Source organism: Artemia sp. Qi Xiang Cuo, chromosome 3 (assembly GCF_049724085.1).
Source record: "Artemia sp. Qi Xiang Cuo chromosome 3, ASM4972408v1, whole genome shotgun sequence".
NCBI classification, from domain to species: domain Eukaryota; kingdom Metazoa; phylum Arthropoda; class Branchiopoda; order Anostraca; family Artemiidae; genus Artemia; species Artemia sp. Qi Xiang Cuo.
In genome coordinates, this window is record NC_142796.1 from 23,129,850 (window position 1) to 23,157,645 (window position 27,796).

Consider the following 27,796-nt stretch of genomic DNA (forward strand, 5'->3'; position numbering starts at 1 on the left):
TCAGTAAACTGTGATTTACTAAACTAACCTCACTAAATACTAACGTTATAATAGATAACATCATAATATAGATTTTAAAGTTTACCTCATATATGGTTATAACCTACGATTATGACGTCATTTACTATCTTGCATATGAAAATGTAATTTTTTTGTGGAATAAATTGTGATTTGTAGAGATGCAAGTTTTATTTTAAATATAATTTTTTTGGTTATTTACAAAAGCACCCAGATGTAACAATTTCCTTCAAAATGAGCCATTAAACAGTTCTCTATGATGTTCCACTGCTCAGCTTATCTCTTTATCATTTTTGATCTAGTTTCTCCAAAAATGCTTAGGGTATTAACGTGAAACTTTGAAGAAATGATCAGAGGGATGCTGAACCCAATCAAAACACTCTATGTGCTTTCTGGTTGTGAAAAAGGGAATATCAGCAACATCTAAAGAACGACTGAGAGTATTAAGTGGAAAATTTAAAGTTATGCTGAGGAGATGCTGGAGAGCAATTTGATGGCAACCAGCCCCTTCCTCCCGCCCTCTTTGCTCTTTTTAGGTGCCCTGTCTCCTCAAAACTGATCGAATTTGTGGAATTGTCATTTTGTTCAAACTAATTAAAAGGTCAAATAGCTGTACCTCCTGGGATCCCATGCCCCCATAGCCCCAGGGCAAGAACGGTAAATTATTCAATCTGCCAGTTGTTTACATTCAGGGTTTATCATTTAGAAAAGGAAAAGTATTTGATTATGGTGTATCCGAAAACGCTAAGGGTATTAAGGTGAAACTTTGCCGAATGTTGAGGGATATGTTATACTAAATCAAAAAGAACTATGTGCATTCACTTTATGAAAAAGGAGGATCTATGATATTTTCAAGTCGGTTGGATGTATTGAGTTAAAACTTTCAGGACATGTTGAGGGGAATGTTGAAAAGCGGTTGGAAGGCCGCCAGTCCCCTCCCATGCCCTTTTTAGTTGCCGTTACTCCAAAAATATTTAGTTAAAATTTTGAAATAGACATCTTGTTCAGAATAGTCAAAAGGTCAAATAACTATGCCTATGGGGATGACATACCCCCCGAGCTTTGGAGATTGATGCCGAACACAATAGAACACACTGCGTACGTACTGATTGTCAAAAGGACGTACCATCAATATCTACGGAACAGCTGAGGGTATTAAGCTGAAAATTTCAGAGGATTTTGAGGGGGGAGTGTAAAAGAGATATCTCAGGGCAACCAACCTCCCTTGCCCTTTTTAGATGCTCCCTACCCTCATCACTGATCAAAATTGATCAGTCACTCATCACCTCATCGCTGATTGATCCTAGGTGGTTCGAAAGGCCTAAAGATATTAAGGTGAAATTTTGGGGAATTTTGAGGGGCATGTTAAACTAAATATAAAGACAATTTTTGCAGCCTGTTTATCAAAAACGTATATCTACAATATCACAGGAACAACTGAGGGTACTAAGTTCTAACTCTTAAGGCATGCCAAGGAGGCTGTTAAAAATTGTTCGGAAGGCAACTAGTCCCCCTCCTATTCTCTTCTTAACTGCCCTCCCTCCAAAGATATCTGATAAAAATTTTGGAATAGCCATGTTGTTCAAAATAGTCAAAAGTCAAATAACTATACCTCTAGGGATGACTTACCCCCATAGCCCCTGTGGCAAGTGTTGTTAGTTATACAAGGTTAATAATTTGGAAAATGGGGCATGTTTGACCCTGAGTCTCCAAAAAGGCTAAGAATATTAAGGTAAAACTTTTAAAAAACGTTGAGGGGAATGCCAAAGAAAACCAATACTTACTATATACAGCGGGGTTTTTAAAAGGACACAACAGCCATACCTAAGAAACGGCTCAGGGTAACAAGTTGAAATTAAAGGCATGTTGACAAGGATGTCTAAAAAAGAACCAAGGGCAGGGCAGCCCCTCTCTTGTCCTTTTAAGATGCTCCCTTTTATCATTGATAGAGATCTTAAAAATCCATTTAATTCGAAATAGTTCCAACGTCTAATAGCAATGCCTTTGGAGATGCCATGCTCCCACAGCACCCAGGGAAAGGAATTTAAATTATGTAGTCAGTCCATATTTTATATGAAGGATTTTTCATTAGAAAAGGGGGGAATGTTTGATCCTGGGTGTTTCTGAAAAGACTAAGCGTACTGAAGCGAAATCTCATGAAGTGTTGAGGGATATGTTGAGCTAAATCAAAAGAAACTATGTGCATCCAATTATCCAAAAGGCGTATATGCAGTATCTTGGGAACGGGTAAGGGTATTAACTTCAAACTTTCAGGGTCATTATTACTAATGCTACTATTGCGGCTGCAAATGAGACTGCTTGTGACTGTAGCTGTGACTATTTCCAACTGCGAAAACTTGCAATTATGACTGGTTGCAACTGCTACTGCATCTATTTGTGACTACTTTTAAGGAATGCTGAGGGGGATTTTGAACTTTGAAACATTAACGTTGAAAAAAAAAAAATATCGCTTTGATGTTCTGATACTTGATGAAATTTTGATGTTGAAAAAAAAACTTTGATTTTGAAATGGAGAATGTTGAAAACTTGAAACTTTGGCAATAAAAGCAAACAGAAATTAATTAAAAAAAAAAATCGGAAAAGAAAGTTTAAAACCAGAGTTAAAGAATGAACCAGAGTTAAAACTAACTTAAAACCAGCGGAAATAAATTCCTATAATAATTCACACTCAATGTGACCATAAATTACTACTAAAAAGTAATTAAAGACGCAAAACGAACAGAAGCTATATAAACAATCATAGCTAACAAAGAAACAACAGGTACTTATATAAATGACTAAAGAAATCTTAAAACAAGTAAAACTCAAATTGATAATATCAAATGAAACTTGAAACTTAAAACTAAATTCGTAACCACATCTTAAAGTTACATAAATAGCTAGTATGGTAACAATGGGTAACATGTTAGTTTTTTGGACGTTTAAATTTGGTTCCTAAATATACCAGGATATTTAGCTAAATATAAACACTGGAACTAGCATTCTTCAGTCATACAGAGATATTAATAAATAAAGATTCTAAAAATAAAAATAAAAGGAAAATTTAATCCGTAAACTTTTTCAAGGTGGAGGAAAATTTAAAAATGAGATATAATTCAGTGCTCAGATTTAAGGCCGCTGAGGTTGAACTTGGAGAGACTAGTACTACTAACTTAAGTGAGAATATGATAAGATGTACAAGTTGACATTCATGGGTTTAGGGATTTAGAATATTCACGAGATTAACAGATAAAACAATTGATTCAAACACATCCAAAACTATTTCCTCCAAATAATAAATGGGCAAGGGAATCCAAATAAGTCGTACAGACAGACTGAAGTATCCAATTGATGAGTATAAAATATTAGACGGAAGATCAAACTAGACTTCTCTTATGTTTTTAACAAGAAAAAAAAAACGACTATACTTCTTAAAGTAGAGCAGAAAGAATTTAAAATCGAGGTATTTAAAGTACAACGAAAAGGTGAAAAGTTAATTTATATGAAAGGGATGAAAACATTTGTGTGATAATAAAATAGGTGTCAACTATAACATGCAACAATTAGCTTTATATCTGTGCATTCACATAGCTAGAAATATGAGAATGGTTAGGCTTTTCTTATAGAATAAACTAAATTTGATCAATAATCGGAAACTTTTCCTTCTTTGACATGTTTCTGGCGTATTTTTCAGTCTAACTCTAAAAAGTACCGTACATAAAAATTTAATTTCGGACATCGATAGATGTGGATCTCAGCAAACGAATAATTTCAAAGTTGTCCTCTTACCTTGAGACTACGGGAAAACAACATACCCAAGACTTTCGTAGGTAGCAAGAACCTTAAGTGGTAGAAGTGGGGTAGGGGGTGATTCAACGTCTGAAAAATAGTTTATTTTGCCACTATTTGTATAAACTTTATTGATCGGTTCAATTTTAATCCACCTAAATTCTGTTTATCTGGTTATATACCAAAAAGGGTTTTTGGATCTCAACGGAACTTGGCCGTACTAGTTAAAAGTTGTCCTAGTTCAGCCTTGGGTTGCCACACAGTGACAAAAAGAATCACTAGATTTTAGTGATTTTCTTGCTGATTTAGTGATTTTCTTTAATAATCTCGTGTTTTATGAAAATATTTAGTTATTTTTTTGTTTAGGCAATGTAAAAAATCACTAGAAATAGTGATAGCTCACTAGGGGTGGCAACCCTGGTTGAGTCTAGTTAACTGCCAGTTTATTATAAACTAGGGTCTAGTGGCAAACATTTTCATCTGGTAGATGACTGAATAACTAGATAAAACAAAGTATTTTTAAACCAAAGAAGCTCCAAAGAATTTTTGAGTGGGCGATTCTGTTCATGCTTATGCAGCTGCCAATCCGCAGCTGTAGCTTACACCAGCCGTCCTAGCCGAGTGATTAGCACGTTAGATTTTTAATCCTTTGTCCAAGAGAATAGGGGTTTGAGTCCTGATGCCACTGGCTCTATGGTTTGGAACGGGGGTCCATGGCGCGACTCTGTAAGCATAGCCAGAGCCGACGAATCGCTAAATGGGTACCTGGGGAGAAATCGAGAGAAGATAAACAGGAAGGGTGTGCGAAAGTACCGGATGACTAGCCCCATTCCACTTCCTGGTTGGAGGGTAATGAGTCGGTAATCAGCACCGCTGGTAGTTAATGTCCAATGCTGTATTCTTTGCCTTTATATACTTGGAAAAATTCACGTTGGTCTGCCAAGGGTAAGCCTAGCCTGTATGCGAGTCTTATATATTTACAGAATTGCGTCTGAGCTAAATATTAACTACTGGATTTCGTTTCTCTCATTGTAGTTGAAAATTGGAAGAGATCACATGGAATGAAATTCCTGGGAATGCCTCCTTATGTCGCTTCAGGAACGTGTGAACATTGTGGAGAGGAGTTGAGATTTCTGATAATGCATCGTTATGGTACGGACATTGGCAAATTGTTTGAGCAAAATAAACGGAAAATGCCCTTTCAAACTGTTATGAATCTTGGAATCAAAATAGTGAGTTTCCAAATAAGCTGTGGTTTTATACTTTTATTGAAGCATAATTTCAATAAAAGCCAGGGGTTAAAATATATTATCAACAATGGTTTTATTTAAACCACTGAAACAAATACAACAGCCGCCAGGTTTATAATTTGTTAAGGCAGAATACCAGTTCGAAAGTAACTTGGCGTTTGCACTCATCTCAACTAGGAGCACAAAATAAGAAATGAAAAAGAAAAAAGAAGATCAACAAATATTTTGATAAATTACAACACATAATATTATGTAATCGTATAATTTAATGTATATTTGCATAAATTTAGTATATTATGTAATATACTATATAAGTATGTATGTATGCTATACATAATATGTAAATATATAAAAATAAAATTTAAACAACAATGAAGAAAATATTGAGACTCGACCTTTCCCGGGTGTTGTACAAAACAATGAAAACAATCAATTAATTCATTCCATTTTCTCAGCACCCTAGTGTAGAGAGTTGATGTTTGGAACCAATAAATGTTTCTTAAACAGCTTGAGAAGAACTTTTTAGATCCAGCTTATTGATTAAAGGAAAACAAACCTAAATCTAAACTTTAAACAAGTAGTAACCCTTCAAATAAACATGATTGCACTTGTTACCTTTTAAAAGTCAAAGCTTGTGATATAAATCATTTTAAAATCCCAAAATCTGCACATTTTGAGAGTGTGTTCAGTCTCACAAAAAATCTGATCGACTCGTTTTATTGTGAGAGCCTTTGCAACACTGGAGGAGAGGGGACAGTAGCTACGTAGCTACGTGGTGTTTGTCTACATTTGACATAATCGTATATTTTCCAATATTGTTTTGAGCACAACGTCCGTTTTTGGACACGTAGATTTTCTTGTTATGATGATTGCAGTCATTTGTGATTTTGAAGAGACGACTGTGCTATTGACTAAACTGAAATTTATTTAATTTAACTTTTTATGACTATTTATGAGTATTTTATTATGAAAAGCTGTTTCACTGCTCGAAAATTATCCTCGAATCGCATAAAATGGGGATTTTCCTAATAATTAATGGTAAACAGACAGAAGAAGGACCTTTTTCATTATTTGATGTGCAAAAGAATCGTTCATGAACAAAACTTGTTTTTGTAAACCGAAACTTGCTCAAAAACTGAAATTTTCGTGTTCAAACACCAGGCAGAAGTACCAAATTTACAAAATTCTCCTTATGCAAATTTGTAGTGAAATATAAATATAGTCAAATAGTATGTTATAATGTCAAATAGTATGACTAAAATGTAGTCAAATATTAAATATATAAAATATTGGATGAAGAGTGTGGATGAAGTATATTAAATTTTGCCCAAAAATTGAAATTTTCATGTCGAACCACCAGACAGAAGTACCAAATTTCGCAAAATTTGGAAAATCCCACACAAGATTATAAACGTTAATAAAATACTGTTAGTGAAAAAAAATAAACCCTTTTGCGAAAGTCAAGCGGCTTCCTAAAAACTTTTCAGTCGTAACTCTGCTTTTTCTACCCTTTGAACTCTGTTAGATTTCCTTTTTTATTTTCTTTTAGATGTCCTTCTATATGTGATGGATATCCCAGTATGTGCAAAGGCGTATCAAGTTCTTCAAAACTTATTTAAATTTTTTTTATGTATTTTTTTACGTTTTTACGAGTCGGATATTTTTTTGGGGCGTGGGGGTCAAACCTGGTAACTTTCCTCCTGGATTTGGCCTTGTGTTTCTATATAGATGTTATCCATCTATTACTAAGAGAGGCTCAATTTCCAAACGCTTCTTGCTTCTAATATGTCGCAGTATTGGAACTCTCTATTACCAATGCTCACGTGTCCGCTTCGAAATGGATAGTTAACACCTTTTAAATAAGATTACATTGGAGTCACTTCTATATTTGTATTTTATAAATCATATGAACGATAAAAATATATATAGAAAATAAAAATAAGATTACATTGGAGTCACTTCTATATTTATATTTTATAAATCATATGAACGGTCCTCCTCCATGGGATGGAGGAGGATCGTGCATAGCTGTGTTGGCCTCTGGTGGCTTGGTGCTGCGGTAAATTGTTACTAGTGGTACTAGCAGCAGTAGTAAATCATACGAATTATTTCATTAATTTATAATATGATTTTTATGATTTAAATCATGGTATTCTTTAATTGTTTTCTTTTTTATAGGTAAATGTTCTAGAATATATCCATTGTCAAGGATACATTCATGGTGATGTAAAAGGCTCAAATTTGTTGCGTGGAATAATAAAAGGCGAAGAAGACCAGGTTTACTTAGTAGATTATGGGCTTGCTACGAAGTACATCAAAGATGGTGTCATGAGAAGAACTGAAAAAGACTCAAGATTTGCTCACAATGGAACATTAGAATTTGCATCTAGAGATGCACACTTAGGAAGTAAGGCTCTCTCTTTGTTTCTCCCTCTCCCTCTCGCTCTCTCTCTCGATATTCAATGTATTGTTTTTGCTATTCTTTGAAATCGACATGTCATGTCTCTTTGCATTGGCTTGCCTTTTAACTAGATACTTCTGTGATCGTTTCTGAATGCAAGCAGTATTGTCATTTGTTAGTCGGAGGTGACTTCGCTTTGCATTTTGTTTATTTTTAAACTTAAATACATAAATGCGGACCATTTTTTAACATTGTTTTGCTATTTGTCACCAAATAAGCCATAATTTGCTCTGTTTGAGCTGATGCATGCTCAGAAATTGATATTGCCATTATATGTTCTCTGTTTGAGCAGTTGAGTAGTAATTTCGTTTTAATTTTCTCTTGTGCGGTATTGGAGCTTGTGTGGATTGGAAAAAAAAATACCTAGTTTAAGGTATCACGTTGAAAAAGTGAATTGGATCAGTGAATCAGCAATCTACGGAGGTATACAACAAATTTCTTGAATTATTTCTTGAATTATTACGAATCCTGGTTGATCGTAAGCAAAGTTTTTGTTCCGTTTTAGAGTGAAACAAAGTTTTTTTTTGTGTTCTTTCTGTCCATATGAGCTCTCTTGACCCAGATTTAAGTTTCAAACTAAAAAAAAAAAAGTCTATTCTTTATGTGATGGCTAATTCAGAAGGTAGAATATAAAAAAAAAGTATTGATCTCCTCCAAGAAAACCCACGATAAGGCAAAATAATTCAAATTGGCTGTTGTTTACGATTTGGTATTGATAGAATAATATTCCTGGAAGTAAAGGCTGTTTTTTTTTGTTTTTAGTATAAATCGGACAAAAGAATAAGAAATTTGGGTTTTCTTAGCTGAAACCTAGTAAAGAGTGAAATATCGTCAATATGACTGGGCCACCAAAAAAAAAATTTTTGTCAAAATTTGTGTTTCTTTGTTTGTTCCAATGTTTTGCCTGCCTTTTCTGCTGTTTTCGGTCACTCCTTCGTTCTTGTATCTTCTCCTATTATTGTTTTTGTGTTTGTTCCTTTGCTCCTCTCTTAATATGTTGCTTCATTCTCATGCTCCTATGCTCTTCTCTGTTTTTGTGCCTCAAAGCTATCTTTCGTTTTGTTCGTTCCTATGTTAGTTCTTGTGTTTGCTCCAGTGTTTGGTCCTGGGTTTTTTCTTGTCTCTGTTGCTGTATTCTTTTAGTCTATTGTTCTTTTATCTCGTCCTGTGTTTGGTCCTCGGCTTTTTCCTTCCTGTGTTGCTTCATTCTCATGTTCCTATGTTCTTCCCGGAGCTAGGCGTTTTCCCCCGGAAAAATTTCCCCCGCGGAAAACCCCCCCTTGGAATTCCGCCCTCTCATATCTCCCCTGGTTAATGTTCATTAGAAAGGAAATTGAAAGTTCTACTCATCTTTTTAAGTCAGAGGCAAAGCTCGCCCATATAGCATTGCCTATAGTAAAGACTACTACTACTACTAACAACTCATCGCAGCACCAAGCTGCCTGAGGCCAACACAGCTACGCACGCTCCTCCTCCACCCCAATCGATTCAAAGCCTCCCTTTTTACACCCGCCCACGAAGTTCCCATTTCCTTTAAATCTTTCTTTATGACGTCCTCCCACCCCAGACGGGGCCGAAAAGAACAATCTTCGGCAATCTGTCATCCTTCATCCACACAAACAACATACTCTTTACTATAGTAAAGAGCCATTTGATATTATTATTTAGTTATTTACTATTTTTTTCCAGTGGCACTTCGTATGCAAGAGGTGGTCGTACAAACTTTGGAGGGGGATTATTCGATTGCAAATTAGTCCTAGCCCCTTTTTTAAGAGTCAAAAGTGAATAAAGGCAACCCCCCTCCCTACGCCTTTTTTCTCCTAATACATTCGATAAAAATTTTGAGATATAAATTTTTTTTTACAATAGTCCAAAGATCAAATAACAATGCCTCCAGGGATAACAACCCCCCTTCCAGCCCCCCAGGCAAGAGCTATAAGCTGTACAAGTTGCTCATTGTTAAGATATAAGGTTTTTATAGAAAGGGTGGTCATATAAATTTTGGAGGGGGCTCATTCAATTAGAAACTGAAAGTTCCAGTCGCCTTTTTAAGATTTAAAAGTGACCAGAGTGCAACCACCCCCTAAGCCCTTTTTTTTGCCAAATGTATCCGACCGAAGTTTTGAGATAGCCATCTTATTCAAAGAAAAGTCAAATAACTATGCTTCCAGGGATAACAAAACCACCCACAACCTCTGGGCCAAGTGTTGTACGTTATATAAATTGCCCATTGTTTATATATAAGGTTGATTATTGGAAAAAGGGGACATGTTTGATCCTGAGTATCCAAAAAGGCTAAGAGTATAAAGGTAAAACCTTTAAAAAATATTGAGGGGGATTTTAAACAACATCAAAACACACTGTATGCAGGGGAGCTGTCAAAAGGGTACAATAGAAGTATGTAAAAAATGTCTAAGGATATTCAGTTGAAACTTTAAAATCATGTTGAGAGGGAAGTAGAAAAATGAACAGACTGTTCAATTTGTCCGTTCTTAACATACAAGATTTCTAATTGTGAAAAGTAACCTTAATCAACTTGGTCATTACTAGGACACTACGTCCCTCCCCCTTTCAGCATCAATAATAAAGGACTAGACCAAAAATATACGTGGGAGCCAAGAAGGATTAGATAACAACTCTCAAAAACTCCTTAAATTTTCATCCGATAGCTTAAAGAAGCTTAGAAAATTAGACCATTGAAACATATTCCTTTAGGCATATTACCCCTCCCCCCTCCCATCATAAAAACCTACTACCCCTTTTTAATAATAAGTAACTGAATTATGAAGCAAATCCCTCCAGTTAAATAAATCATTTAAATAAACGTCAGAAATATTTTGGTGCAATAAGAAGGGATGTGTCACTTTACAGTACTTTTGTGGACATTACCCACATTTTCCCACAGAAAATTCTTGCCAGACAATTTAATCCCCGCTGAAAATTTACCCCATACAATTCCGCTGTATCATTCTCTCCATATGTAAAATTGAACATCCAAAGAGAAAGAAAGACAAATGAAAAGAATTCCGTATATGAATTCAGGGGAATTCTTCCCAGAGAATTTCCCTGCAGGAAATCCCCTCCTCCGCAGAAAACACCCCCGTGAAAAATGTCTATATATTTTCCAGTACCAAATACTATCTGAAAACAATGGACAAATTGCAAAAATTTACAGCCCTTACCCTAGGGACTGTAAAAGGTCTGCCATCCTCTGAGGCATGCTTATTGGACCTCCCACTATGATGAACAAAATGGCTGTCTCAAAATTTCATTTGGAAGTCTTTGGGAAAAAGGGGGCATGGGCAGGGGGTTGGTTGCCCTCTATTCTATTTGGTCACTTAAAAGGACACTTCAACTTTTAATTTTGTTCAATGAGCCCTCTCCCGATCTTCTAGGACCCTCGGTTTGATACGACCATCCCTGAAAAAAAAAACTCACATCCATGATGAAATAACGACGAAGACCACACTGCCTTACCATAAAAAAAAAACAAAAACACAGCAAACTTGGGACTATTTTAATTTTTTCAATTTTAGTGTTAAAGATCCCATTTTATTGTGAGTTATATTTCATTTATATACGTATTGTTCTGAAGACGGCTCTTTGCAGTAGTGGATCCAGGTTTTTAGGAAGGGAGAGGGGGGGGGGGGTTGACTCGTTGCGAAAAATTCCCATTCTAAATTAAGCCTAACGTACCTTACTGATGTTGAAAAGTGCATGCTTCGGCTTCTATCCGTCATTTATCTGTCGGTTCTGTAAAGTTATCCACAAAACTACATTTATTGAAACACTATCGGTGTTATATAACAAATTCTCGTCTCCTATTTCCACTATTAACAAATCTATTAATAACACTTTCTAGGCTTATGATAATAAGGGCAAGTCTGGTGAGTCTTTCCTCCGTCATTTTATTTCTTAACCACGTTTTCAATCTTCTCAAGGTAAAAAAAAAACTTCGTTCAACAGATTGCCACACTGACAGGTAGGGTCATAAGAATCTGCAAGAGTGCTGAAATATTCGGGAAAATATCAGCATCGCAGTTCGATTTTTGTAAAGTTTCCCCTGGTATTTCATGTATTCTACCCGTGCCTTCATTGCTTTCTCTCAGACGAAGCCACCAAGTTTTCCATATTGTCGCTTCTCCGGCCAGGGCAGATTCACAAACCGATTGGGAGGGGAAACCCATTACTGACCAGGATCGCTCTGACAAGTCATGAACCGTATTAGCGAATATTTGTTTGTTCGTTTCCATAAAATTTATTGGCAAGTAAATACTGAGCTTAAAAGTGTTCAGCGTTTCAACGGAAAACAGCTTTCTAAGTCCGAAATGCTTGTGTTCAACAGGGGAATAAAAACTGAACATCTATAATATTCCTCGTGTGAGCTGAATGGTACATTAATCCAATTCGTTTGCTTTTTTGCTATTCTTAGGACTGTTATTTCTAAACCTTGCTCGGTTGCCGCTTTAGTTACTTCGTCAAATGCGTTTTTACACTTGCTTTCACTCTCCCGACGCTTGATTTGCAGCTGGGTAAGAAGGTCCTCAACATGGCTTGCTGGAGACGCGAGGTCTAAACTCTTCTTCTGAAATAGCCGACTGAGCGGTAAATCAGTCCAGATATGTAACTAAGAGAGTAAATGGTTACTATTAGGTCGGAGGATGTGACAGCAGTCAATAAGAATTTTGCTTTTGCTCCAGTTGTGCAGTCTGCCCAGCCGCTGATGATCTCAAGAGCTTCCACTATCTTAGGAAGCTCAACCACAAACTACATTAAGGAATCGTGCCTTTCGATCCAGCGCGTTTCACACATGCCAGTTAGCTGTGCTTTCATTAGTCTGGTCAAAACATAATTGCGCTTTGCAGAATCACTAAGAAAAGCAACTATTTCTTTTATTACTCCGATGGATTTTCCAACACTCTGGACAGAAGAAGTTTTTGACATGGAAAGATTTAGAGCATGGTTGAAACATGGGCAACGCAGGGCATTGTTTGCTACCTATTGAACTTCTTTTACAGTACCACAATGCTCTGAAACTAGACCCCGGCGCCGCGCCGATGAGGGAAGACTGGCGGCGGCGGGGCCAAAAACTGCGCGCCACGCCATGCCGCCGGTAAGATGTTGGCGGCGTGTCGCTGGTAAGACGTCAGCGGTACTACATCTTCGCAATCACTTGTGACCGTAGACTTTAATGTTTTCACAAATCTATCTCACAATACAACTTACGCTTACAACAGATTTGGATCTCTTAATGGGTTCAAAAATTTACAGGCTGTTAAAAGAATAGTGGTCATTCTTATTGATTTCGAGGAGAAATAAACAGTCGTCAGTCATAACATGGCTGTGATGTTTCAGAGCCTCAGTATAGTATGAGTAGTTGGAGTATATGTTAGCTATGTATTCTCAACATAAATAATTGTCAAAAATAGTAGTTTTTTCATCGAGCATTACTGCATACAAAACTTCAAGTACCGTATCACAAAATTCGTCAGTTATCTGGGTAAAAACTTTGAATATAATGTTGAACTTACAAGCTTAATTTTTTCATAATGCCCTTTGCCTATATCTGTTTTGTCACCTTTAAAACAGTTGAAATGGGCAGACTTTGATATTGATTGTGTTTTTTTTTGCTCTATTGGATTCCTAAAAAGCCTTCTTGTATTAAAAACTGGTTTTTAATAACAGTTTAAAAAAAAATGCATTTTAAAGTTTTTTGGCTTCTTTATAGAACATATGTCATGTAGGCTAAGGCTGAACTGCTGCTTTTTTATTGCTCTTGGCAGCTCTTTTGGATATTATTCATTTTTTCTTTTGGGGATTCATTCCAACTTATAAATTGATAAATACCTAATACCAGTCAAATCATAAACTGTATCTAAAAAGAGTAAATTTATCAAATTGAAAAATACATGATGAACACTTCACATGAGAACACTTCAATTACAATGAAACAAAAAACGCTTAATGGTTTATTCGGTATGAAGAAAAATGAAGTACCAGCTATTTTCTTAGGTAAAAAATAAAAGCTCATCCGTTTTAAATGTAATTAAATGAAATAATATGCAGACTGAAGTAGCTCCAGGAAGATGTTGAGATTTTCATCCTAGTTCGTCACTTTTAATCCAAGCAAAATGTTAGGACATTTAGCATCAGTTATTGAGTTTAAGCTTTGATTTCCAAATGCTCACAAAAATTACCAAATTTAAGAAAGTCACCTGTGGTCAAAATACTCAAAGACTCCTTTTTGATCCCTACCCAGGTTAAAAGCCTCTGTTATGGTCATTTCTATTGAAATCTCCCAAGAGTTTCTTTTTAAAATAACTGTTGAGCTTAGTTAGGGGTATTTAGCCTTTTTGCTTTTCTCCTAAGCTTTGAAAAAAGTGTTATATTATTCAAAATGTTACATTTGTTTATTTGTGCATATTTTTAGTAATCATTTGTGAGGTGAGCGAATTTTTTTAACCACTGTAGATACGTAAGAACGTTGTAACATCTAGTACCCTGAGGTCATAAGACTGTCAAAGACTCCACCTTGAACCTCCCAAATTGAAAGCTTTTTGTTATGACGCGGCCTTTTAATGTAACTTGGGCACTGGAACAAGGACGCCATTGTCACTCGACTGCTACGTTAGGTGGGGATGTCGATATCGCTTTCGTCACACCAATTCGTTTTAGTGTGAATCTGCCTGGTACTTATGAATGAATGTTTTCAAAGTAAACCCGTTTCATCAATAAGAAGAAAAAAAAACGGGTTGGACGCATATGTTCCTATCCCTTTGGACAACAAAACCATGCAAGTGCTGCATCAAGTATGACTCACTGAAAGCTCTTTAATTTTTTACAACTTTTCAACTTTTGGGCATCCCTGCTTTCAATAAAAAAATCAAGGTACTATAAGTTAAGTGTCATAACTCTTTATACCCCCTCCCCTCTGGATACTACCTGGATAGGACACCGTCTTTTCTTTAAATAAAAAAATAATTAACTTATTGGCACCCCTGCTTTCAAATAAAACGAGGTATTATCATGTAAATATAATAGCTCACTACCCCCCGCCCCCTTCTGGATACCACCTTGATAGGAAGCTGTCTCTGCTTTAAATTAAACAAAATTAACTTTTTGGTATCCCTGCTTTCAATAAAAAAAAATGTCTAGATATTATCATTTAAATGTAATACATCCCTACCCCCCCCCCCCCTCTGGATACCACCTTGATAGGATACCGTCTCAGCTTTCATTAGAAAAATAATTTACATAATAATTAACTAAGTCACTATATGGTTCAAACAAACACGCAAAATAACGTTAAAGAGCTTGGTGTTCCTTGAAAAAAAATTTGAAGGTATGAGTAAAGGGGTACAATGACAACAACAAAAATGTCGAAATTATTCAGATATACCTCAAATTATTGGAAAACCGAGTTAAATATTTGCCGTGGCATTCAATAAGATCTAAAGAATCTAATTAAAAGGGAGCTCACACAAAAGCTAAATTAGGCCAGTAGCCTTTGAGAAATTGCAAAATACCCGAGACAATACCCAATTCTCAATAGAAAGGTTTTTTTTTTTGGGGGGGGGGGGTAAAAATGTTTCAGAAAGAAGATTGTATTTTCTATCAGGCGTTAAACAATTGAGTATTAAAATCTGCAAACTTACAATTCAGCTGTAAAAACAATCTGTCGGCTGTCAATTTCAAAATTCAACTGAAGGCTGAAGCTGTATAGTAGTGAATACGTTCTATAATTCTGTTCAACTTGAAACTAAAATTCTTGACTACGAATGATGTAAGAAATAGCGATTGGGAAACTGAATTCAAAATGATTTAAACTCATTTCATAAAGAAGATACTTTTTTTTGTCAACATATGAAGAACTGTGTATATTGCAATATCTGCAATTGCATATTGCATCTGTCTGATTTTTATTCAAAGTAACAAAAGAGACGAAAATTAAAGAATAAGAGAGTAGTGAAGAATTATGGTATGCAAAGTGACATTTGGCAAGGAAAGGCACTTGTGATAAATCACTAAGGGTGGCACCCTGATTGCGTGATTTTTGGGGAACCAAATTTTTTTTCGGGGTGACGCATAGATTTTCGAGGAAGTACCTGAAAAGCTAGGATTAGTACACATTTTACCTAGTCTCTCATCGGAGGTTCCGAAATTAACAACCCCGTAAAAAATAAATGCTCTCACTATCCGGTTAATGCCATTAAAACTTAACACACCAAGAATTTAAAGTTAATTGAACGCCGCTGCCGGCGGCGGCGCGCCAGCGGCGTTACGACACGTCGGCGGCGTTCGTCCGGTCCTCTCGTCGGCGGCGTTCGGTCGATCCGCCGGTGCGGCGCCGAGGTCTATCTGAAACCATCATAGCACATCCATCAGTGCCTATGCCCACACAATTTCCCAAGTCTAGCCCAAGAGATCGAAGAAAATCAAATGCAACATTTCCAGCGTTTCCCCTTTAATGGCCGGTTCGAAGTTTCCATTGCTTTCCAAGTAAAATGGTTTGTGTAAGTCTAAAAAAACAGCGAATTCTTCACGTCCTGTACAATTGTAATTGTAGTAAAGGGCAATACTCAGTTGTGACTTGTGTCACACATCTGTTGTTCCATCAACAACCACACTGTAGAACTTGGCAGAATGAACTCGTGCAAGAATTTCTTTAAGAATCTCTTATGCACAACATTCAATTAATTCCTTATGTGGTGTTTTGCTTATATAAACAGCATTTGCACCAGAGCTTTACAAATGCCGTTTTAAAATGATGTCGCCTCTATTTACACGGTACCTTAAAAGTTCTCGAAAGTTCATTTCGTTTGTCAATGGGTCCTTTTCTGCCAATAATTCTCCATCATCTCTATAGCCACGAAGAGCAATGTTCTGTTGACCCAGGAAAACAATTGATTCTACAATTGGCTTCAACCTAGCTCTGTTTTTGTGCACTTGTTGACTACGTTGTTTGTTTACAAGGCTTAAAATGTTGGTTTCAAGGCTATTATATTTTAGAAGGAAATGTTTGCCTGCGTCAACTGAATCGTGGTGATACTGATTATTTTTATGAGACACCAAGTCTCCGTTTTTTCCAGTTAGCTTAGGAAAAGTCACGAGGGGCATCTTTACCAACTCTTGCAATTGATTGTAGCCTCCAACCCCTCGAACGTTAATCAAAACCCACTATTTACAGAATAAGCCTCTCATCTTATTTGAAAGTACTAGCCAATGAAATTCTTCTAAGGGAGTACAATTGAAAGTCTCTTTTCGTCCCTACCCTGCTTCTTGTGAACTGAATAGGGGAAGCTGTAGTTAGACGGTAGAATCCACGGGTTCCGAAGCAATTGATATCGCGTAAGATCATCCAGTTTTTTCAGTTCTATCGATTTAGCTTCCGATATCATTTTCAAAGAAAATGCTTGTATTTTCAATGTTTGTGTTAGCCTTGGGCCTACGCTCTTCAATTGATGCTAACGAATCATGCACAATCTCACTATTAGTCAAAGCGCTGGAATCACTACTAAACCTGAAACTCTCATTATTTCTATCTTCAGTTATGGCGTAAACTCGCCTAACTTTAACTTTCGAACCAAAATAGTTGTCGAGAGTTATCTGCTTTCGCTTCGACATCATAACTGGTTTATTATCCAAATATTGTATACTTTTCAAACCCTTCTAGAATCGCGACTAACCCTAAGGCGTATGTGCTATTGGAGTAATTTTAAGATTTTTGCTTAGTTATTGAATAAAAAACAGGTTTTGACACGCACACTTTTTGAAGCTTCAACGATTTACGAGATTACAAGCTACAAAATGCCTTTTAAGTTAGGGTGACACCAAACACTCTAGACAATTCCCTAAAGACTTAAGGCAGACAGACCAAGTGTCGTCAAATCCTTTTCAAATATGCGTTGATCCAGGCGTTGATATAGCAATCAAGTCACAGAAAATCTAATGATAGTACTTTTTCCCCCGTCAGGGGTGGGGTGACCCCCCCCCACCCACCTCTCCGCTGGATCTGTTACTGAATCTTGGATATAGAGCCGAAATATTCTTAAGGTCTGAACAAATTTCGGTGTCTTAGGTAAATTTCCTGTTACCTGTTTACTTGTTGTTGTTTTTATCCATGATCATTCTTTGGCAAACAAAGCACAATTCCAAATATTCATAGAAGAGAGCTTGAAATCTCTACAGTAGGGTTTCTGATTATTGTGTGGTTAGGGAGCGGGACAGAATTAGTTCTAAGGAAGGGACAGGGATGGTGGAGGTAGAAATTCATATATAATCCCTCTTGATTTCTGGGAATATTTCTGGTCTACATTGTTATTACGAATGTGAAGAGTTACATTAAACCTCAAAATGAGCTGAATTTATTCCGTATAGGACGGGGGCATCCCCTTCCTTCTCCTTAACCTCCTCGTCATCGTAGGAGAAACGTTTCGGAGGATGCTCATTTGGTAAGAAATTGGTAAGAGTTCTAGTCCTTTTTTAAGTCGAAGGTGATTGGACACCAACCAACTCTTGTCCTAGAACTTTTTTTTATATCTAGAAAGTGATCACACATCTACGATCTTTCTTAGGCAAAAATACACAATTCCAAACATTTATAGATGAGAGCTTTCAACCTCTACAGTATGGTTCTTTGTTTGTTTTGTAGTTAGGGTGGACGGCAGATGCTTCAAAGGATGCATTTAACAGCCAAAACATCCGTACTCTCATTGAGCCTTCATATAAATACAGAATTAGCTCTAAGGAAAAGGGAGGTAGAAATTGAACGTAATTCCCTCTTGGTTTTTGGGAATATCTCTGGTCTAGGCTGTTGTTATGAAAGTAAAGAGTAACATTAAACCCTAAAATAAGCAGAATTTTTTCCGTATAGAAGAGGGTTGCCGCATTCCTCATCCCCCTTGTGGTCGTAAGAACTTCGGAGGATGCTCATTCGATCGGAAATTGAGAGTTCTAGTCCTTTTTTTTTTAAGTCGAAAGTGATTGGAAACTAACCATGTCCTAGAAGTGTTATTGATATATAGCCCTTTTGTTACGCCTTAGAACACGGGCTTGACATTTTGAGGTACCTATTTTATACTTTCTCTGTAACTCCTTATTTCTGTTTGCGAGGAATTTTTGCTTCCCTGTTTTAATCATTTGATCCTCTTCTTATTCAGTGTCTGTGCCTGTTTTGCTGTAAAATTCCTTCGTACCTTTGTTCCTGTGTTTTTTTCTGTTTTACTCCTGTGTTTTTTAATCCTGGGTCCGTTCCTTTACTCCTTCCTTCCCGTGTTGCTTCGTTCTAATGCTCCTATATGTCTCTTGTTTTTTTCATGTGTTTGATACTGGGTTCACTGTTTTTTTTTTTTTTTTTTTTTTTTGCTTCAATAGACTTTGAGAGTGGTATGATGTTGTATCAACTGTTAACTGTTGTATTGTGCAAAGTACTTTTGATTGTTCAGTTGTGTTGCTCATTAATTTTCTTTGCGAAGTGTCTCGCACCTGGGGCGCTTGATTTTTGCTGACAAAACTGTGGACCCTATAAAGGGCGAACCACTATTTTTATCTGGAGCTCAGCACGATGTCCTGACCTTATAATAGTGCGCAAGATGCCAAAAATACCATTTTTGGCAAACAATTGCATCTTACTTTAACCTTGTCCCTTTTGACTCTTAATTAACTAAAAAAACAAGTTTTTTTAAACTGAAAGTAAGGAGCGACATTAAAACTTAAAACGAACATAAGTTACTCCATATATGAAAGGGGCTGTCCCCTCCTCAACGCCTTGCTCTTTAAGCTAAAGTTCTTTATTGTTTTAAAAAATAAAGTTGTGAGACAGAGCCAATCTTTAGCGTAAAGAGCGAGGCGTTGAGGAGGGGACAGCCCCTTTCGTATACGGAATAATTTCTGTTCCTTTTAAGTTTTAATGTCGCTCCTTACTTTCTGTTTAAAAAAACTTGTTTTTTCAATTTAATTTCTGAACGTTTTTAATTAATGCAGCTTTGATTTTGGCTCACCGTACACGAAAAATTAAAACGATTTGCATATTAATTTTACTTTCTTTTTGGCTAAATGGCTTTCTCGAAATTTTGTTCTGACGTAACTTACGTAACGAACTTCTATATTCGTATGTTTTTATTATTTATATTAGGGATTTCGTCCCCTAGTCAATACCTCGCTCTTTACGCTAAACATCAAATTGTGTTCGAATCATAAACTCCTGAATCACAAAGGCCGGTTAATTAGAATAGATAGCTCTTTTGAAAGTACTAAAAAAAAACTTTAGCGTAAAGAGTGAGGTATTCGCTAGGGGGTGAACTCCCTCATATACGTAATAATTTCTGTTCGTTTTAAGTTTTGATGTTGCTCCTTACTTTCAGTTGAAAAAGCTTTTCAACTGAAAGCTTTTTTATTTATTTTCTGATCGTTTTTAAATAATGCTGGGAAATCCGGTGCCCCCTTCATATAAATGTCCCTTCCCCCAAGGAAAGATCCTTCCACATAGCCTTTCTTCTGGCAAAAAAACAAAAACAAACAAAATTCCACATTTTTGCAGATTGGAGCTTGAAACACTTACAGTAGGTTTTCTGTTACGCTGAATCTGATGGTTTGATTTTCATTGAGATTCTATCTCTTTTAGGGGGGTGTTTCCCCCTCTTTTCGTAAATGAGGCACATTTTTTCAGGCTCGTAACTTTTGATGGGTAAGACTAAAATTGATGAAACTTACATATTTGAAAGCATCATAAAGATTCAGTTCTTTTTATGTATCTACTGGCATCAAATTTCCATGCCTTAGAGTTTCGGTTACTATTGAGCCGGGTCGCTCCTTACTTACAGTTTGTTACCATGAACTGTTTGATAGGAGAACTTTTATTTTCAATAGAATAAGCCCTCTGTGTTTCTACGATAACATTTTCTGTGTGGAGTGGACAGAGTAACAAAAAGTATGCGAAGAGGCCACATCGTTCTTTACGAAAGTGCCCCGAATGGGTACACTTGCTACTACCCAGGCAAGGGCCTATCCAGGATCACAAAGAGTCGGACAAAAATCTGGAATGAGGGGGGATTAAAACCCGGGCTTCCCCATGATACAGCTTTGAACCCTGGGAAGTGAACCTATTCACTTGGTCAGTTTTCTCGTTACCTTATATCATCTCTTATCTCAGGCTGGAGTAAACACATTTTTCGGATGTTTTTTGATAAAATTTGTGGAGAATCACGGAAAACCACCTCTCTATTGTTGATGCTCAGTAAAACAAAACAATTATGACTCCTTATAACGAGCTATCGGAAATTATTAATTGTCCGTAATTAAAGTTTTTTTTTTTTTGTAGTTTCTTCTCGCAGAAGTGATTTGGAAATTCTCGGCTATAACTTACTACAATGGTTATCAGGAACCTTGCCATGGGAAGAAAAGACGTTAACTGAAGAGGGAAAACAACCACTTACAGAGGAAGAAGTAGCCGCTGCAAAAGATAATTACATGAAGAACTTATCAAAATTAGTTGCCAGAATACCTAAAGAAGTCGCCTCAGGTAATTTCAAATACATGCATATATATATATATATATATATATATATATATATATATATATATATATATATATATATATACATATACATATATATATATATATATATATATATATATATATATATATACATACACATATGCATATATATATATATATATATATATATATATATATATATATATATATATATATACATATACATATACATATATAAATTCAGTAACTTGCTACTACATTATAAGACTAGTAACTTTCTGCTACAGGGCTAATCTTTATAGCTTACACAAAATTTGTATAGATTCTATAGTTTTGAAATCCATGCAATATCATTTATTCAGATATAAATTTTTTTTACGAGTCACATTTCGGGTTATTTAATGAAAAAAAAACTTCGTGTGTGTTTTTTTTACCTTCTAGCAGCAAGTTGGGTATAAATGAAAGACAAATGAACATAAAAGATTATTTTATTACCCATACAAATTAGAATCAAGGCTACTTCTCTACATAATCGCGTTGACGATTGATACGGATCATTTGGTTAGAAGGCAGTCATTAGGTTCTAAGCTATGTCTATTAGGGCTCTTAAAAAATGCCCCATTTAAAGTACTCAAAGAGGCTTTGGGCTGCGTGGGCAGTGCAAGGATGGTTATTGTCATGAATCAGACCAATTCAAGAAGTTACCACGTCCTTCCTCTGTCTTGAATAGCTCTTCGTGTCCGTTGCAAAGTTTCAGAATTGTTGCTCTCTTCGTTGCTCCCTGCTCCCTTCTGTATAAACTTCACAATGCTGTATGAAGCAAAGACGAAAAAGATAATAAATGAAAAATAGTATCAAATAGGCAATAGAAACGAGGGTAGTGTCTAGGTAGTGTCTCGTGGAGTTTACTTCAAAAGGTTAGATTTTGGTTTCTATTTTTTCTGAGCACTGAAGAAGACTTGGCGGAGGTCCTTGTCAAAATATCTGCTTATTCTCGTGAAATATTTTTTCCACTGGCTGACACTACCTTCGCTTTCTCGCCTATTTGATTTTATTTTTCATTTATTATTCTTTTCTTCATACGGCATGTATAGCCAGTGTGGTTTTGCAATATATTTACTCCACAATGCATCTTCTTGTTCCCTAAAACCTCTTGCTTTCCTCTTGCAATAGTAACTGTTGCTGTGTCCTCAGGGTTTCTGTTTGACTTTTTGTGTTTGTCCGGGGAATGTGTGCATTGTTGTCATTCTCGTTTTTTTTGTTGTTTTTTTTTGAGACTATCACACTGAACCAAAGTCTCATGACATGCAACTTTTTCAGAAGAGAAAAAGTAGCGTAAGGGGCAATGCTTCCAAACTGACATGATGCTCAAGGAGATAGTGTCGCAACCCGCTTGTAAATAATTGGTGGTGACATTATTATCGCAGCAATAATTGCAGCTTAGTAACCCGCAGATCGTTATAACCCCTGTTTGAGATTTGACTTCAAATAAAATTTCAAATGTAAAAGAATCGTCCTTTTACGATGATTTTAGGAATAGAATATTTTATTTAGGTTTATAATAAAAATTTATTGTAAAGACAAATTTTTGTTGTTTTTTTTAGAAAAAAAACTGCATTATACCTCTACATGAAGTGAATATTTTCTGTTGCATTTGCAAAGATGATAGCTTCAACAAAATTTTATTTATTTTTTGTAAAAAAAAATAAATTGTAACATTTATTTATTTATTTGTAAAATTTTGTTCTTTACTGGGCCTTTGTTTAAAAATTGTTAGTGGCTTTTCCTGTGTTATATTTGTAGCAGCAAAGAGCGACGTTAAAGCAGAAAGAGAGCTATATCTTGTATATTAACGGGACTCCACCCCCCTTCTTCCATGAACCTCCCACTTTTTAAGATATGGCTTAAGTTAAACGCAAAGACTCCATATTTGACCCTCTAACCATGCAGATTGAACATCCTTTCACCGCTCAGATTTCAACAAGGGTGAGACATTTCCACTGTTTGGGAATGTGTTTTAACTTTCGACTCCTACACATCAATAATAGCCTCAACTTCGTAATTATTATGTTTAGAAAGACTGATTAACCAATTTATGTGGATATTAAACTTGTTAAGTGCTTGTGAAATATTTACTATGAATATTGTGATTTAGGACATTCGTTCTGCAATTTTAAATAGTTTTTATAATTAGAAGTTAAACCTCTAGGACTATTTTCTAGACAATTTCGAACGATTCCAAGCTGGAAAATCATGCGTGTGACGAACCAAAGGGAGCTGAGTGGCGTGCGTCCGCTCAGGGACCTCCAGCCATTTTGACTAAAAAATATTTTAAACGGTTCGTAACAACGGAACTGTAAGTAAGGAGTGATGCGGCTCTGTAGTAACTGAAACTCTAAAAAATAGAATTTTCATAATAATAGATACATTAAAAGAATTGAATTTTTTTATGATTCAAAATATATAAAGTTTATCAGGCTTAATGTAACCAATCAAGAGTTACAGACCTGAGAAATTGTTTCCCAATCTTCGGAAAAGGGGAAAAACACCCGCAATAAATCAAGTGATCTTAATGAAAATCACACCATCAGATTCAGCGAATCAGAGAACCCTTTTGTAGAGTTTCAAGCTCCTATATACAAAAACAAGGAATTTTGCATTTTTGGCCGGAAGAAAGATCACGGATGCGTGTTTTTTTTTATTATTTCGAGGGGTGATCACACCGAATCAGTGATCCTAGCGCTCTAGTATCCTTTAAGTGACTATAAAGCTCGGAGGACAACTAGCCCCCTCCTGCCCTCCTTTTTTCTCAAAGTCATCTGATCAAAATTTTGAAATAGCCATCTGATTCAGCACAGTTGAAGAGTACGATAGCCATGCCTTTGGGGATTACATGACCCCCCCCCTCTAATCCCTGGAGAAAAGGCTGTAATTAATAAGTTACGCAATTTGTCCATTGCTCATATATAGTGTTCGTTATAGAGAAATAAACGGATTTTTTTGTAGGGGGGGGGGGATTCTTCGTGGGGGATTTACCATTTGGAGAGTTTTTTGTGGGGAGAAAACTTTCCGGGGGAGTTTTTATACGGAGGAATGGAATTTCCTTGCATTATTTGAAAAATGAATAAAAAATTAGATTAAATAAAAAAAAAGAAGAAGTGTGTTTCAAGTGAAAGCGAAGAGGCACATTATAACTTAAAACGATCAAAAATTATTTCGCATATGAAAAGGGCTCCTCCTCCTCAATACCTCGCTCTTTTTGCTAAAGTTTTACTTTTTGTCCCAATTCTTTAAGAACGTCTCCTGAAACACAAGGGCCGTTTAATTAGAATAAGAAGCTTATTAAAGTAGTAAAAAACTTTAGCGCGAAAAGCGGGGTAGGGGGCAGCCCCTTTCGTAAACAGAATAGTTTATGTTCATTTTAAGTTTTAATGTTACTCCTTGCTTTCATTTAAAACACACTTGTTTTTAAAAATATAATTTCTCGTCGTTCCTCGAATAATGTCAGGAAATACCCTTACCCCGTGTAAAAACTCCCCTGGAAACGACAGAGCTGTATTGAGGAGGGGGAAGTCCCTTTCATATGTTGAATTTCTGTTCGTTTTATGTTTTAATGTTGCTTCTTACTTTCAGTTGAAAAAACTTGTTTGTTTTTTTATTTAATGCATAATAGGATGTCAACAAGGCATAGCATTCACTACAAAACTCTTGTATGGCCAAGTTGGATTGTAAATTTCTATGGTCAAGCTTTCTCTGTGATAAGGGGGAGAAGAAACAGATAATTCTGTAATTGGAAACTACTGTAATAACTTTTCTGTCTGCAATGACTGTACCTTTTCCTTTTTAAGAAGTTTTAAGGAGGTGTTGCATGCGTTTAGCTTGTAGTAAATAATCAGTACATGTCAGTTATTGGAAACACATTCAAGAATTATGCTTAGGTTACATCACAGAAAACCGGTTTCATAGCTACAAAAACAAGTGATGGAAGTAGAGATCTATGTTATACTTCTACTACTTTATGTTCCTTCTCGTGCTATTCTACTACTTTATGTTCCATCCTGAAACTAAGTTATATTTCTACTACTTTATGTTCCTATTTGGGAATTGCGTAATATGCTATGAAGGACAGGTTTCCAAGGCAGATTACCAGATCGGTTATTTGGCGAGGTATAATGTGGTCAAACGTGTTTTGAGAGTATGCAGTTTGTTATTAAAAAGTTGGACATTTAAAAAGGGGTAATGAGATTTGCAAATTGGAGTGTAGGATTTGCGAATTTGATCCTATTAAGGATTGACTTGAAATAAAAAATTTTAACAAGAAATGGCTGAAAAGTGTTTTCGGCGAGATGGGGTGATTGTGTACTGTATAATACACAAGTGATGTTTCGACAGTGTTGTCAATTTAAAATAGTTTAACATTATACTATATGAAGAAGTTGATACTAAGAGGGGTGTAGATGACAAGAAAAGAATTGTAATAACGAATAGCTTTACTTCTTCGAAGTGTTCCGTATAATACATAAGTGGTGGGGTGATGGCAGAAGGATCTCTTTGGGTGGTCTCTTTGGGTTGTTTGAGTCTTTTTGGTCTGTGTTTGTCTCTTTGGACTGTTTGTGTCTCTCTAGACTGTTTATGTTCCTTTGGGTTATGTGTGTCTCTATGGGCTGTATGAATCTTTTTGGTCTGTTTGTGCCTCTTTGGGCTGTTTGAGTCTTTTTGGTCTGTAGAGCGAGGATTCCCCCACTGGTTCCTGGCAGTAGGCTATGCATATCAAGTTGAAAATTTGACAGAATGAGGTATTTGAGGTGGAACTTGAACTAAATCAAGCATGTGGATATTCGTTAGATCTAAGTGCCCTTTTTAAAAGTCGAAAGCGGTTTGAGGTGAACTAATCCCCGTTTTCAGACCTACGTTTTTTAGATTTTTGTGGGAGTTTGGTTCCTGGGATTTATTGTTTGAGAAGTTAACTTTAGTATTTCGTGATTTGACGTGCCTGAAATCATGAATTAGAATAGTTAATTAGCTGTTTGGGTTTTCAGACCTAGTTTTTTAGATTTTCGTGGGTGTTAGGTTCCAGGGGTTTATTATTTGAGAAGTTAACTTTAGTATTTCGTGGTTTGACTTGCCTGAAATCATGAATTAGAATATTTAATTGGCTGTCTGGGGATTTTCAGACCTAGGTTTTTTAGGTTTTCGTGTGTGTTTGACTCCTGGGGTTTATTTTTTGAGAAGTTAACTTTAGTATTTTGTGGTTTTACGTGCCTGAAATCATGAATTAGAATAGTTAATTAGCTGTTTAGGGTTTTCAGACCTAGGTTTTTTAGATTTTCGTGGGTGTTTTGTTCCCGGGGTTTATTATTTGAGAAGTTAACTTTAGTATTTCGTGATTTGACGTGCCTGAAATCATGAATTAGAATAGTTAATTAGCTGTTTGGGTTTTCAGACCTAGTTAGATTTTCGTGGGTGTTAGGTTCCCGGAGTTTGTTATTTGAGAAGTTAACTTTAGTATTTCGTGGTTTGACTTGCCTGGAATCATGAATTAGAATATTTAATTGGCTGTTTGGGGATTTTCAGACCTAGGTTTTTTTAGGTTTTCGTGTGTGTTTGACTCCTGGAGTTTATTATTTGAGAAGTTAACTTTAATATTTTGTGGTTTTACGTGCCTGAAATCATGAATTAGATTAGTTAATTAGCTGTTTATGGTTTTCAGACCTAGGTTTTTTAGATTTTCGTGGGTGTTTGTTTCCTGGAGTTTATTATTTGAGAAGTTAACTTTAGTATTTCGTGGTTTGATGTGCCTGAAATCATGAATTAGAATAGTTAATTAACTGTTTGGGTTTTCAGACCTAGGTTTTTTAGATTTTCGTGGGTGTTTGGTTCCCGGCGTTTATTATTTGAGAAGTAAACTTTAGTATTTCGTGATTTTACGTGCCTGAAATCCTGAATTAGAATAGTTAATTAGCTGTTTGCGTTTTCAGATCTAGTTTTTTAGATTTTTGTGGGTGTTAGGTTCCTAGGGTTTATTATTTGAGAAGTTAACTTTAGTATTTCGTGGCTTGACATGCCTGAAATCATGAATTAGAATATTTAATTGGCTGTTTGGGGATTTTCAGACATAAACACGCATCAGTGATCTTTCTTCTGGCAAAAAAAAAACAAAATTCAACATTTTTGCAGATAGGAACTTAAAACTTCTGCAGTAGGGTTCTCTGATATGCTGAATCTAATAGTGTGATTTTTATTAAAGTTTTACGACTTTTAGAGAGTATTTCCCACTTTTTTTGAAAATGTGGCAAAGTTTCTCAGGTGCCTAAATTTTGACGGGTATAACTAAACTTGGAACCACTTATAAATTTGTAATCAACACATAAATTTGATTATTTTGCTGTATCTTTTGGTATCAAAATTCCGTTTTTTAGAGTTTCGGTTACTATTAAGTTGGGCTGCTCCTTACTCTCTTTTGATAGTACTAAAGAACTTTCAACAGAGAACTTTCAAAACTTTAGATATCTCTTTTGAAAGTTCTAAAGAACTTTAGCGTAAAGATTGGGGATTTTCCTTCATGGACAATCCCCTTCTTCCATAAAAAATCCCTCCATGGACAGATATTCCCACGTAAATTCCTCCCCCGACCCCCTCTCCCATCAGAAATAGTCCGCCATGAAAACATCTGTATACTTCCCAATAACGAAAACTATGTGTAAACAATGGGCAAAGTTCATAACTTGCAGCCCTTCCCCTGGAGACTATGGGGGATTAAGTCATCCTCAATGACATAGTTAT

General features: G+C 36.0%; 1 protein-coding gene across 1 annotated transcript in view; it reads left to right on the forward strand.

Annotated features, from left to right (window-relative positions):
- The window catches only part of LOC148953882 (serine/threonine-protein kinase VRK1-like), a 110,653-nt gene that overhangs the window by 48,589 nt on the left and 34,268 nt on the right, over positions 1 to 27,796 (forward strand). The window contains exons 5-7 of the mRNA XM_089086846.1: positions 4,843 to 5,039; positions 7,236 to 7,464; positions 20,837 to 21,037. Coding sequence (XP_088942972.1) covers positions 4,843 to 5,039; positions 7,236 to 7,464; positions 20,837 to 21,037 — 627 coding nt within the window. The remainder of the gene's footprint in view (positions 1 to 4,842; positions 5,040 to 7,235; positions 7,465 to 20,836; positions 21,038 to 27,796) is intronic.